This window comes from Lolium perenne, chromosome 5 (assembly GCF_019359855.2).
Source record: "Lolium perenne isolate Kyuss_39 chromosome 5, Kyuss_2.0, whole genome shotgun sequence".
Lineage (NCBI taxonomy): Eukaryota > Viridiplantae > Streptophyta > Magnoliopsida > Poales > Poaceae > Lolium > Lolium perenne.
This window is the reverse complement of record NC_067248.2, coordinates 26,151,990-26,164,832: the sequence shown is the minus strand read 5'-3', so window position 1 is coordinate 26,164,832 and position 12,843 is coordinate 26,151,990. Positions and strand designations below refer to the sequence as shown.

General features: G+C 50.0%; 1 protein-coding gene across 1 annotated transcript; it reads right to left on the bottom strand.

Annotated features, from left to right (window-relative positions):
- Nucleotides 1–2,414: 2,414 nt before the first annotated feature.
- On the bottom strand, nt 2,415–5,953 carry LOC127303149 (uncharacterized). Its single transcript, XM_071820711.1, has 4 exons — nt 5,945–5,953; nt 3,520–5,855; nt 3,324–3,438; nt 2,415–3,242 (listed from the first exon to the last, which is right to left on the bottom strand). Exons 1-4 carry the CDS (start codon nt 5,951–5,953, stop codon nt 2,415–2,417), a joined length of 3,288 nt encoding a protein of 1,095 aa, XP_071676812.1.
- Nucleotides 5,954–12,843: the final 6,890 nt, after the last annotated feature.

Here is a 12,843-nt window from a genome sequence, read left to right as displayed (position 1 = left end):
ATCGACCCCGTTGTAGGATGAGGCTTTTTCCTTGTATGCATTGTTTCCCAAAACTCGAATACGTTGGGATCCACGCCTGTCTTTTTAGCCTACAAAAGAGATAGCATTTTAATACATGTAGTAGCTAGTCCGCGAGCATGCATCGTTCCATGGACCATCAGGTTAATTATTGCACTAACCTGCAGGCTAGCTCCATGGACCATGCATGCACGTAGCTAGTTGGTAATGGCTGATTAGTTAAGATTGATTATTTGGACCATGCATGCACGTATATTTTTTTGTTTAATTGTAGCTAGTACTACGATCTAAGTGTGTATATTGTATTGTTGCCTAAATGATTAGAGAAAATTCCTTATATGACACTGCCTTTTAAGACCACAAAGTTAATGCCATAGCACATTATATATTGGTTTCATGTCTTTGACAGCCAAGATAATTTTACTTGCATCATTTAAAAGAACCTGCTGACTATAAATGTTATAATATACGTATGTCTCAACTACTGTGTGCACTTTCATGGTAGGAAAAATTCCATCAGTTGCCAATTCTATTGTATACTTTATTTCAGGTTGCTTCCTTAAGGGAACAATTATATGAAAGAATTTTGCCATACTGCCCCCAGCTAGAATTTAGCATCTCTACCATATCAACAGTAGTTTGTTATGTTGGATTACTGTTTATTTCAAAGAAGTGCAGTGCTCACCTCTCTTCTCCTGGCGACCTCGAGAGGGAGGCTGCCCTGGACGTGTGAAGCACCGTCCATCATCGCTCGGTAGGTCTGTCCCTCCTCGTGCTTCTTCTTGTACTCGTCGCTTGTCCAGCGCTTCACCATGGCCGCGTAGCATTTCTTGTTGGAACTCACATACTGAGGAACCACCTGCACAAAACACAAATATTAATGAAACGGGATGTTTTTAACAAGTCAAAAATTCACATTTGTATGAAAATACACAGATTGTTAGCTGCATGTAGGTGTGGGAATGTTGCGCAGGCCTACCTGCATGTACTGCCAAGCATGCAAATGCTTATTTCGAGCTTGCGACTTGCTAATGCGGACGTTGCGCTTCTCGGCGTACCAATTGAGAACGCAGCTCACACGCGCATCATAGTGCATGTCCGTGACCATCTTGGTACAAATATTGAACAACACGGCCTTGCATTTTTCGTGCTTCCCCGGCTGCATGGTAAAGTACTTCTGCAAGCATGCACAAAGGTAAAAAGGGTGAAAGCTATTATAGTGCTGCTATTGTCAAAGGCATTACTAAATGAGGAGAAGTGAATGGAACTTACCCAGAAAAGACATTGCACTTGCTCCTGCATGTCTCTATACTCGGGGCTCGGGTTCTTTGCATACTTGTAGTCCTCCCAGTACCAAGCTACAGTTCTTTCACCACTAGGGAGCTTCACAATCCCAGGAAAATTTCTTCTCATGATGCAGCCAAGAATGCTCGAATAGGTGCGAGGCGGCGTGACATCATTCTTATATGCAAACACCCTGCACAATGAAAATAAAATAAACACATTAGAATAAAAATGAGTAGAGCAAAAAAATATTAGAATGCAAGCACAATTGATACGTACCTAGATCCAACGGGTTCGAGCTCAAGATGGCTGTGAGCGTAAGGTAGGTCGGGGAGCCCGCTGGCCCCACGCTGCCTACGAGTGATAGCCGGGGCATTCAGCAACTCCTCTTCAGACTCAACGTACTCCTCTGGCTCTACCCATTGCCTCCCATCATCATCATCATAGGTCATAGCCTCGTCCTCAGAGCTGCTCTCCACCTCCTCCTCCTCCTGAGAGGCCCTAGTCTCCGCATGCCGCTCCTCATCTGAGTGACAAATAAAACTAGGGTGAACAAGCTCGTGCAATTCCTCCTCTCCACCATCCTCCACGTCCGCCTCCACCTCCTCCTCCTCGGCTAAGGGGCGACTAGTCGGACGCCTCGTCCTCCTCCTCCTACGTGGAGCGTCGGCTGGGGGAGAACTAGCTGGGGGAGGACTGTCTCGAGGAGGACTGTCTCGAGGAGGACTGTCTCGCTGTCTCGAAGTGGATCCTGAAGGGCCCCCAACAACCTTCTTGACGGATGTCACAATATTCGCCAATTTCTTGACTCTCTTCTTGGCGGTCTTTGCCGCCCCCTTTCCTTTTCCGCCTCCTCCCCGTGGCATCTTTCAATCACCTGCATTGACAAAAAAGATTAGTTTCATTAGTACACATGATACAAAAGTGATATAAGTAGATGAATATTAATAAGGACATCAACAAGTAAATTAAGAATATTATAATGCAACAAATTATGTACAAAACCATCCACAAGTCGATAATGCAAAATTATAGGGTAGCCTAACAATCACATAGAGTTCTCACAAATAGGCTAGTTTTACAATAATTATTACATAGAGTTGCTACAAACTTTAGTATCCATTGTCCGGCTCATCGCGAGCAATTGTGCGAGCAGTTGTGTCATCATCGCTATCATCGTTGCCCCACCAATCATCCACGTAACCTGGCGGTGGTCCCACGGGATCATCGGCGTCAAGGCCTGCACGAAAGCGCTCAAGCAATGTCAAGTCTTGTTGGTTCTCGACATCCTCAACTTCATCTTGCGCCGTGTCTTCATCCATGCCCGTAGCTTCGTGTTCTTCCTCCATGTCCTCATTTGAAGGCAAGTCGATAGTAAATTTCCCTGGTAGCCCTTCTTCCTGATAGAAGTCGCCGTCGTATGTAGAGGGGTCTAGGCGACGGTAATCTTCACTGTTTGGCAAAGGAGGCCTGTTGTGCGTCGGTACCGTGATCACAACATCCCAATTCAGTAGACCTTTTCTCGGGTTCTTGCACGCGTATGGGAGATAGAATACTTGGAAAACCTGGGTAGCCAATATATATACATCATCTCCAGCATATACCGAGCTTCGGTCAACTTCAACCAACCCAATCTCAGGTTTCCGTTTCACCCGACGTGGGTCGAACCAATGACATTTGAATACAACAGGATTTAGCCCTTTGCCAAAGCCATAATTCAGCTCGTATATACCCTCGACTCTTCCATAGTAATGGAGTCCATCCGAGCCTTCACATAAGACCCCGCTATTTATTGTCTTCCGGTTGGGACGGCTCTGTGTGTACTCGTGGGTATGGAAGCGATACCCATTCACGTCATAAGCATTGTATGACGCCGTGGAATACTCAAAGCCATTGGCAATTTTTCGCAGCTCGGGATTCATCTCTCTATCCCTTTTTGCCTACAAGTTACAACGCCAAGTTTAGTACGAAAAGTGTTCGATGGGTGTCGATACTACAATCGAAGTTAGATAGAATAGTACCAAAGACGAGAACCAACTAATGAAACCGAATCCACCACCCTTTTTAAAGAGCTCGTCCTTTTCTTTGTAGTTAGGACCCCTGCTCCGTACCTTCCAGTATTTTTCATTGAATTGTCTATGGCAATGAAAAGGAGAAGAGTTAGCCACGAACTAATAACGAGTAAATGTTTGCAACAACTAAGCATTTAACACTTACTCGATGTACGGCTTCACTTCGTCCATGCTTTTCAGAACATATGTGTGGATCTCTTCCCACTCTTGATTTTTGATACACTTTTTCTGTGTGCCACTTGATTTGCCACCCAGCCCGATGAAGATGCTAAGTTGTGCAACATCTTTAGGGTCGGCAGCATTGTAACGAAGCACTGGATTGTGTCGAGTAGCAATGTTTTCATCATAGTACTTTGTCGTGAAGTTTGACACTTCCACCTTAAGAACAGCCTCGGCAATGGATGCCTTGATCTTGCATTTGTTGCCACACATTTCACGAAGCTTCTTCGTTTCTCTCTCAGGCCCATACTGCCAACGGGTTTGCACAGTGCCCCCCAGCAACGCCTCCCACGGGAGATGCAGGATCATATGCTGCATCGGATTAAAGAACCCTGGCGGAAGGAGCATCTCTAGCTTGCAAAGCAACTCCGGTGCCTGGTCATGCAGCTTCTCAACCACTTTACGGTCTAGCTCCTTAGCACAGAGCTGGCGGAAGAAAAAGCTCAACTCTGACAGCACTAGCCAAGTCTCCTCGTCGACAAAGCCTCGAATCATCACCGGCATTATCCGCTCTAGCCATACGTGATAGTCGTGACTCTTGAGCCCTCCTACTCGCAACGTGTCAATGTTTGCACCCCTCGCCCAGTTAGCTACGTACCCATCAGGAAAACACAAGCAGTCCACGATCCACCTGAATATGTCTCTCCGATCGGACCGTGAAGGGCAGAATCGGGCCTTTGGCTTAGACCACTTGGGGCCTTTGACTCCAGGAGGCTTCATGTCGTATTCTGGCCTATCGCACCACTGTTGTTGATCGATTCGTGCCTTAATGTTATCTTTCGTCTTCTCAGTGTCCATGATGGTGCTCCAAAGGGCCTCAGCGATATTCTTTTCAGTGTGCATTACATCAATGTTATGCGGGAGCTCGAGCTGATGAAAATAAGGGAGTTTCCATAAGCATGGAATGTGAGTCCACTGGTGTGTCTCTCCATATCCTTCGAAACCATTCCCATTGGCATTAGGGCGGAGAGCTTCCAACTTAGCCTTGATTTCGGCGCCGGTCCTCAACCGTGGTCGTGGAGTAGTGATAGCAACGCCTTTCTTGAACCTCTTTTTGTCACTCCGGAATCTATGATTCTGGTCAAGGAACTTTCGATGTTCGTCAAAGCAGGAATACTTGCCTCCCTTTGTCAGCCAGAAGAAAGTCACTGCCTGCCTACACACAGGGCAAGGCCACTTCCCATGTGTACACCAGCCGCAGAACAAAGCACGTGCCGGTAGGTCATGCAGAGATGTGTGGTACCAGACATACATATCAAAGTGCTTTTTTGTTACGGCGTCATATGTGCGCACCCCGCGCCCCTCCCATCCAACAAGCAAGTCATCCACCAACGGTTCCAGGTACACGCTCATGTTCTTACCCGGGTATTTTGGCCCTGGGATTATGAGCGACACAAACATGTTCTGCGATCTCATGACAACGCCAGGGGGCAGGTTCAGGGGAATAACAAATACGGGCCAACAACTATATGTCGCAGCTGACATGCCATATGGATTGAACCCATCCGTGGATATCGCAATTGCCACACTCCTTGGGTCGCCTGCTTTCTTCGGATGCAAAGCTGCGAACTTCTGCCATGCTGCACCATCCGATGGATGTATCATCTTCTCCTTACGATATCTATGCCCCAATGAGGGCCAGCGCATCTGTTGGGCAGATTCCTCCGTCATGAAAAGCCGTTGGATCCTCGGGAGAAATGGAAGGTACCGGAGGATCTTTTGGGCAACCCCTGTCTGCCTTTTCTGACCATTACCGGAGTCCACCTCGAAATACCTAGAGGATTTGCATTTGATGCAATACTTTCCTTCAGCATGTTCTTTCCTGAATAGCATGCATCCCTTTGGACAACAATGTATCTGCTCATATGGCATCTTAAGTGCACTGAGGATTTTGTTAGACTCATACATGTTCTTCGTTAGGAGGTGCCCTTGCGGCAGAATGCTGCCAATGATAGTCAGAAGATCATCGAACCCATCTCTACTCAAGTTCCTATCGCTCTTGAAGACCATTAGGCGAGCGATTGCATCCAGCTGGGTAACCTCTGTAAGTGAATGAAGAGGTTTTTGCGCGGCAAACAAAGTCTCGTAGAACTTCTTTGTGCTCGGCTCCGGCACCTCAGTTGTGTCCGCCTCCTCAGGGGTCTCCGCCTCCTCATGTGTCTCCACCTCCTCAGGTGCGTTTGCATCAAGAAAGTCATCCAGGCAGTTATCAAACCCAGCACGAAAATGTCCCGCTGGCTGACTCTGTTGTGACTGCTGTGACTGCGTTCTCGCACGTTTAGGCGGCTTTTCGCCATGGAATTTCCAAACATGGTAGAACGGTGTGAACCCTTCCTTGATCAAGTGTTTACTAACGTCATCCTTATTCTGTCGTTTCTCGTTACGGCATTTCTTGCATGGGCAGAATATTTTTGCGGGCTTGCTGGGGTCTGCAAACGCATTTTCCACAAATTGCTTGGTCTTGTCTCTCCATTCAACTGTAAAGTCCCACTTGCTGTTTCTGCCCGTGTACATCCAATCGCGATTCTCCATCCTTCATTAGTGCCAAAACATTCATACAATCCTTTCAATCCACATTTCACAAATAATTGCAACCGGTATTAGTTCCATGGTTTGTCACAAGTTTTACGTCACTCATCCTATGGCTGTACTAGGATCCTAATCCCACCCGAGGATGTGCAGATTGGATACGTTCTCCATGCTCTAGCCGTACCAAGACAGAATTTCGGCAGCACCTCCCCGTTGTTCTCCAGATACACGTCTCGGCGAATAGTCGAGAGGTTGTGCATCCGGAGAACAACGGGAAGGCACCGCCGAAATCCTGTCTCGGAACGGACTAGAGCATGGAAAACGTACCCAATCTACACATCCTCCGGCTGTCCAAAAAACGTGGACAATCCGGAAGAGTTACGGTTATAAATATGCAACTTAAAGCATATTTATTCGCGTAGCCCTTCCGAACGGGAGACACCTAGGTTTCGCGACCGACTTGGTTGTCTAGACACAAAAAAAATCCTAGGCACGAGAGGTGGAAAGGCCTTACCCTCGAAGCGTAATCGATCGCCGCCGAAGATGCCCTGCGAAGACGGCGCCCTACCCTCAAACTCGACGCAGATCCTGCAAAAATAATTATGTAAATACTCTTCTTCTATTTAAACAAAAAAAATATACAGTGTCCTACTGCTTGAGCGTAAATAAAAATTAGTACACTTCTATAGCCAATTATTTGCACAAACAGTGTAAACAAAACGAAGGCACTACAGCATGAGGAAAATCTGCACCAAAAATAGACACAATAGTGTAGTGGCATAATAAACACCTTGAAGAATACGAATGTTCTGTTACCCAATGTCATAACATAAGCAGACACTCCAGAATGCAAGTATTTGCATACTCTGGAACAACAACTGCTTGTCTATGAATAGAGGAGATTTGGGAACAAATGGGAAGACACATACCTGCCTGTGTCGGCGGCGTGCCGAGGCGGAGCAGCGGGGCCGAGCCGCAGCGGGGCCGACAGGCAGCAGCAACAGCACGTCAGCTAGCCCGGGCCGCCACGGTGCCGCATGGCGGCGGCGTGCCGGAGCAGCAGCAGCGCGCAGCCGTTGCAGCACCGCGGAGCAGCAACACCGGCCGGGCGACGGGCTCGCAGCAGCAGCTCCGGGCGGCGTCCTCGCAGCAGGCGGAGGGTCGCGCAGCAGCTCCGAGTGACGGCCTCGCAGCAGCAGCCCCGGGCGGCGGGCTCGCAGCAGCAATTCACCGGCCGGGCGACGGGCTCGCAGCAGCAGCTCCGGGCGGCGGCCTCGCAGCAGGGCGGAGGGGTCGCGCAGCAGCTCCGAGCGACGGCCTCGCAGCAGCAACTCACCGGCCGGGCGACGGGCTCGCAGCAGCAGCTCCGGCGGCGGCCTCGTGGGCGCGGGCGCGGGCAGGGGCAGGGGCAGGGGACGGCGGGCGTGGGCGCGGCAGGAGCAGCAGCAGGGGCGGCGGGCGGCGGGGGCGGGCAGGGCCAGGGCGGCCGGCGGCGGGCAGCGGGGGCGAGCTAGGGCGCGAGGAGGCGGTGGCGCGGAAGCGAGGTTGGGGCGCGGCCATGGTCGACAGCGGCGCGAGGTTGGGGGCGGCGGCGTGGGGGCGCGAGGTTGGGGACGGCGGCGTGGGGTCGCGAGGTTGGGGACGGCGGCGCGGGGGGTCGGGTGCAGGAAGATTGCGTTTTTTTCCAATCGAACACTTCCAGCCATAAAACCCTAAGTCCCTCGCCTTTGCACACGGCAAAGGCCCCTTCGCCGTGAACCCATCAAGAAAGCACACGGCATATCCCATTTGCTGTGTTCCCACCAAAAGTGCACACGGCAAAGGTTATTTCAATTTTTTTTTGATTTCCCTTCCTTCTTTTACTAAAATGAACGGAACACGCCAATCGGGTTAGGAACGCGCGAAATCGAGGTTACCTTTACACATAAAATAACGTGTCCCGGTTCTAAAAATGATTTTTCCAAAAAATTTGGGGCGACAGAAAGTGGACGCTTAGTTCAAATCCGGACCGTTTCCAGCGGAATCGGCAGGACACCGCACGGAGCCGCGTGTCTACCCAGAAAGCTAACCCGTGCGGCACGCATGTGATCTGTGGTGTATATGCGTTCCTCTATCAACTTGCAGAGGTCCCGTTGAATTATTGAATGCGCCCTCTGTAGGTGCTTCACAAAAATAGCCCGCTTCGGCACTCGGGAAATGGGAAACGGGTTTTTCGTTGCACCGAAAGGGAAACACTGCATACGGTGTTGCTTCCCTTCCCAAGGCACACGCACGTGCCCGATATGGGCTCGTTCCGATGAACTATGCGTGTCCGGAGGGCAATACCTAGCTCTTTTGCCCTAATAGCCATGTAACTCCGGACATGATAGCTCATTTCGTGAAGGGTTTTTCAGAAGAACATCCGTATCCCGCATCCGTCTTTTGTTCTCGCTACTAGGTCACATAAAACGACGCCCCGCAACGTCTCGCATATTTCCGACTTTGTTTCGATACATTTCTGCCCAAAATGGGACCCACATGAAATGACGAACCACCACAACCGCAGGCCGGGGTTCACCGGGTTAGGAACGCGCGAAACCGAGGTTACCTTTACACATAAAATAACGTGTCCCGGTTCTAAAAATGATTTTTCCAAAAAATTTGGGGTGGCAGAAAGTGGACGCTTAGTTCAAATCCGGACCGTTTCCAGCGGAATCGGCAAGACACCGCACGGAGCCGCGTGTCTACCCAGAAAGCTAACCCGCGCGGCACGCATGTGATCTGTGGTGTATATGCGTTCCTCTATCAACTTGCAGAGGTCCCGTTGAATTATTGAATGCGCCCTCTGTAGGTGCTTCACAAAAATAGCCCGCTTCGGCACTCGGGAAATGGGAAACGGGTTTTTCGTTGCACCGAAAGGGGAACACTGCATACGGCGTTGCTTCCCTTCCCAAGGCACACGCACGTGCCCGATATGGGCTCGTTCCGACGAACTATGCGTGTCCGGAGGGCAATACCTAGCTCTTTTGCCCTAATAGCCATGTAACTCCGGAAATGATAGCTCATTTTGTGAAGGGTTTTTCAGAAGAACATCTGTATCCCGCATCCGTCTTTTGTTCTCGCTACTAGGTCACATAAAACGACGCCCCGCAATGTCTCGCATATTTCCGACTTTGTTTCGATACATTTCTGCCCAAAATGGGACCCACATGAAATGACGAACCACCAGAACCGCAGGCCGGGGTTCACCGGGTTAGGAACGCGCGAAACCGAGGTTACCTTTACACATAAAATAACGTGTCCCGGTTCTAAAAATGATTTTTCCAAAAAATTTGGGGTGGCAGAAAGTGGACGCTTAGTTCAAATCCGGACCGTTTCCAGCGGAATCGGAAGGACACCGCACGGAGCCGCGTGTCTACCCAGAAAGCTAACCCGCGCGGCACGCATGTGATCTGTGGTGTATATGCGTTCCTCTATCAACTTGCAGAGGTCCCGTTGAATTATTGAATGCGCCCTCTGTAGGTGCTTCACAAAAATAGCCCGCTTCGGCACTCGGGAATGGGAAACGGGTTTTTCGTTGCATCGAAAGGGAAACACTGCATACGGCGTTGCTTCCCGTCCCAAGGCACACGCACGTGCCCGATATGGGCTCGTTCCGACGAACTATGCGTGTCCGGAGGGCAATACCTAGCTCTTTTGCCCTAATAGCCATGTAACTCCGGACATGATAGCTCATTTCGTGAAGGGTTTTTCAGAAGAACATCCGTATCCCGCATCCGTCTTTTGTTCTCGCTACTAGGTCACATAAAACGACGCCACGCAACGTCTCGCATATTTCCGACTTTGTTTCGATACATTTCTGCCCAAAATGGGACCCACATGAAATGACGAACCACCACAACCGCAGGCCGGGGTTCACCGGGTTAGGAACGCGCGAAACCGAGGTTACCTTTACACATAAAATAACGTGTCCCGGTTCTAAAAATGATTTTTCCAAAAAATTTGGGGTGGCAGAAAGTGGACGCTTAGTTCAAATCCGGACCGTTTCCAGCGAAATCGGCAAGACACCGCACGGAGCCGCGTGTCTACCCAGAAAGCTAACCCGCACGGCACGCATGTGATCTGTGGTGTATATGCGTTCCTCTATCAACTTGCAGAGGTCCCGTTGAATTATTGAATGCGCCCTCTGTAGGTGCTTCAAAAAAATAGCCCGCTTCGGCACTCGGGAAATGGGAAACGGGTTTTTCGTTGCACCGAAAGGGAAACACTACATACGGCGTTGCTTCCCTTCCCAAGGCACACGCACGTGCCCGATATGGGCTCGTTCCGATGAACTATGCGTGTCCGGAGGGCAATACCTAGCTCTTATGCCCTAATAGCCATGTAACTCCGGAAATGATAGCTCATTTCGTGAAGGGTTTTTCAGAAGAACATCCGTATCCCGCATCCGTCTTTTATTCTCGCTACTAGGTCACATAAAACGACGCCCCGCAATGTCTCGCATATTTCCGACTTTGTTTCGATACATTTCTGCCCAAAATGGGACCCACATGAAATGACGAACCACCAGAACCGCAGGCCGGGGTTCACCGGGTTAGGAACGCGCGAAACCGAGGTTACCTTTACACATAAAATAACGTGTCCCGGTTCTAAAAATGATTTTTCCAAAAAACTTGGGGTGGCAGAAAGTGGACGCTTAGTTCAAATCCGGACCGTTTCCAACGGAATCGGCAGGACACCGCACGGAGCCGTGTGTCTACCCAGAAAGCTAACCCGCGCGGCACGCATGTGATCTGTGGTGTATATGCGTTCCTCTATCAACTTGCAGAGGTCCCGTTGAATTATTGAATGCGCCCTCTGTAGGTGCTTCACAAAAATAGCCCGCTTCGGCACTCGGGAAATGGGAAACGGGTTTTTCGTTGCATCGAAAGGGAAACACTGCATACGGCGTTGCTTCCCGTCCCAAGGCACACGCACGTGCCCGATATGGGCTCGTTCCGACGAACTATGCGTGTCCGGAGGGCAATACCTAGCTCTTTTGCCCTAATAGCCATGTAACTCCGGACATGATAGCTCATTTCGTGAAGGGTTTTTCAGAAGAACATCTATATCCCGCATCCGTCTTTTGTTCTCGCTACTAGGTCACATAAAACGACGCCCCGCAACGTGTCGCATATTTCCGACTTTGTTTCGATACATTTCTGCCCAAAATGGGACCCACATGAAATGACGAACCACCAGAACCGCAGGCTGGGGTTCACTGAGTTGGGAACACACAAAGAAAACACATGGGTATATATAGGGAGGGCGAGTGCTGAAATGGCGGGAAAGAAACGGCGGGAAAGAAGAGAGAAATGGCGGGAAAGAAACGGCGGGAAAGAAGAGAGAAATGGCGGGGAAGAAGAGGGAAACTGACCTTTGCCGTGTTCTTTTTGTTTTGGCACACGGCAAAGACCCCTTTGCCGTGTTCCTTCCTCTTTTGAACACGGCGAAGGTTTCACGCCAAAATACTGCCGACGTTCTACTACGCGCGGGAAAAGTTGGCGGGAGGGGAGGGGTGTGCGCGGGAGATGGATCTTTGCCGTGTGTCCGTTAGGGACACACGGCAAAGGCACACCGTTATGACGGCGCCGTCCTGAGAGCTCCCTCCGGACACGTGGCACAGTCTTTGCCGTGCCGTCGACCTTTGCCGTGTGTCCTGGCCGAAGTTCGCCGTGTTCGACTCTTTGCCGTGTTCTTTTTCGGACCTTCGCCGTGGTTGTTTTTTTGCCGTGTTCTTTTTTGTGATGTTGCCGTGTTTTAAATCTTTGCCGTGTTCTTTCTCCCTGGTACACGGCAAAGCTTGTGATTGCCGTGTTCCGAGGCTCTTGGCACACGGCAAAGGTTTGGCAACACGGCAACTTCAGTTTTTCCCGTAGTGATGTCTAGCATAATTTTTAAAAATAAAAATTAATTCAGGTGGTGAGGAGGTTCAAACTCATGACCTAGGATTGGGAAGCAAAGGCTTCATCCAATTGAGCTACCACAATCTTCCGTTATCTCTAGACAGACATTATATATAAAGAGTAGTGTGGCGCCCCTCCCATGGGCGCCACACATGCTGCCACGCCGGATCGGCGCACCAGCTTAGCGTCGAGGGCGCCAGGTCGGCTGGGAGAGTGGCGCCCATGGGAGGGGCGCCACACAAAAGGGTTAGATAGGTGAAATAGTTTGCTCGGAGGATCAGTCTGTGCTATAGTTGCAATAAAGGGTTATTTTTGTGTAACTCGCTCATCCATGAGGCAGGCCATCAGCGTTATGCGGTTGGAGACACCACTGCCGAGCCTCCCAGCAAAGATGCCGGTCCCCGCCTGCATGAGGCCACCACTGGGTGATGACTCTTTCGGTTCTCCAGGGACTACCGGCCACATCAGCAGCTGGGATGCCAGCACGACCCATTCAACTCGAAACAAAGTTGAATAGACGATCGCCAATCTTGGCATTTAGGATTGTTTCAGTAAATTTCAAGTACTACTTGTAACTAACGGAATTACTCTATATGTATGCTTGAACTGAACCAAGGTCAACAAAACCTGAGCTACTTGAGATTTTGATCCGTTCTCTGTGCAGGCATGTAATTAAGCTTGATTTCCTGCTTATTGCCATCGTATCTGAGTGAGTTTGTTTCCGAGTGAGCTCGTTTCGAGTATTCATGAATCTTGGTCATGCTTGCTTACAATTCGAGATGCACGATGCAGCTCGG

Excerpts from the sequence above, each read along its gene's own strand:
- LOC127303149 (XM_071820711.1), bottom strand. Across the intron at positions 3,439-3,519 it reads GAAGTGAAGCCGTACATCGA|ACAATTCAATGAAAAATACT; the intron begins GTAAGTGTTAAA and ends TCATTGCCATAG. Across the intron at positions 3,243-3,323 it reads TTAGTTGGTTCTCGTCTTTG|GCAAAAAGGGATAGAGAGAT; the intron begins GTACTATTCTAT and ends TGTAACTTGTAG.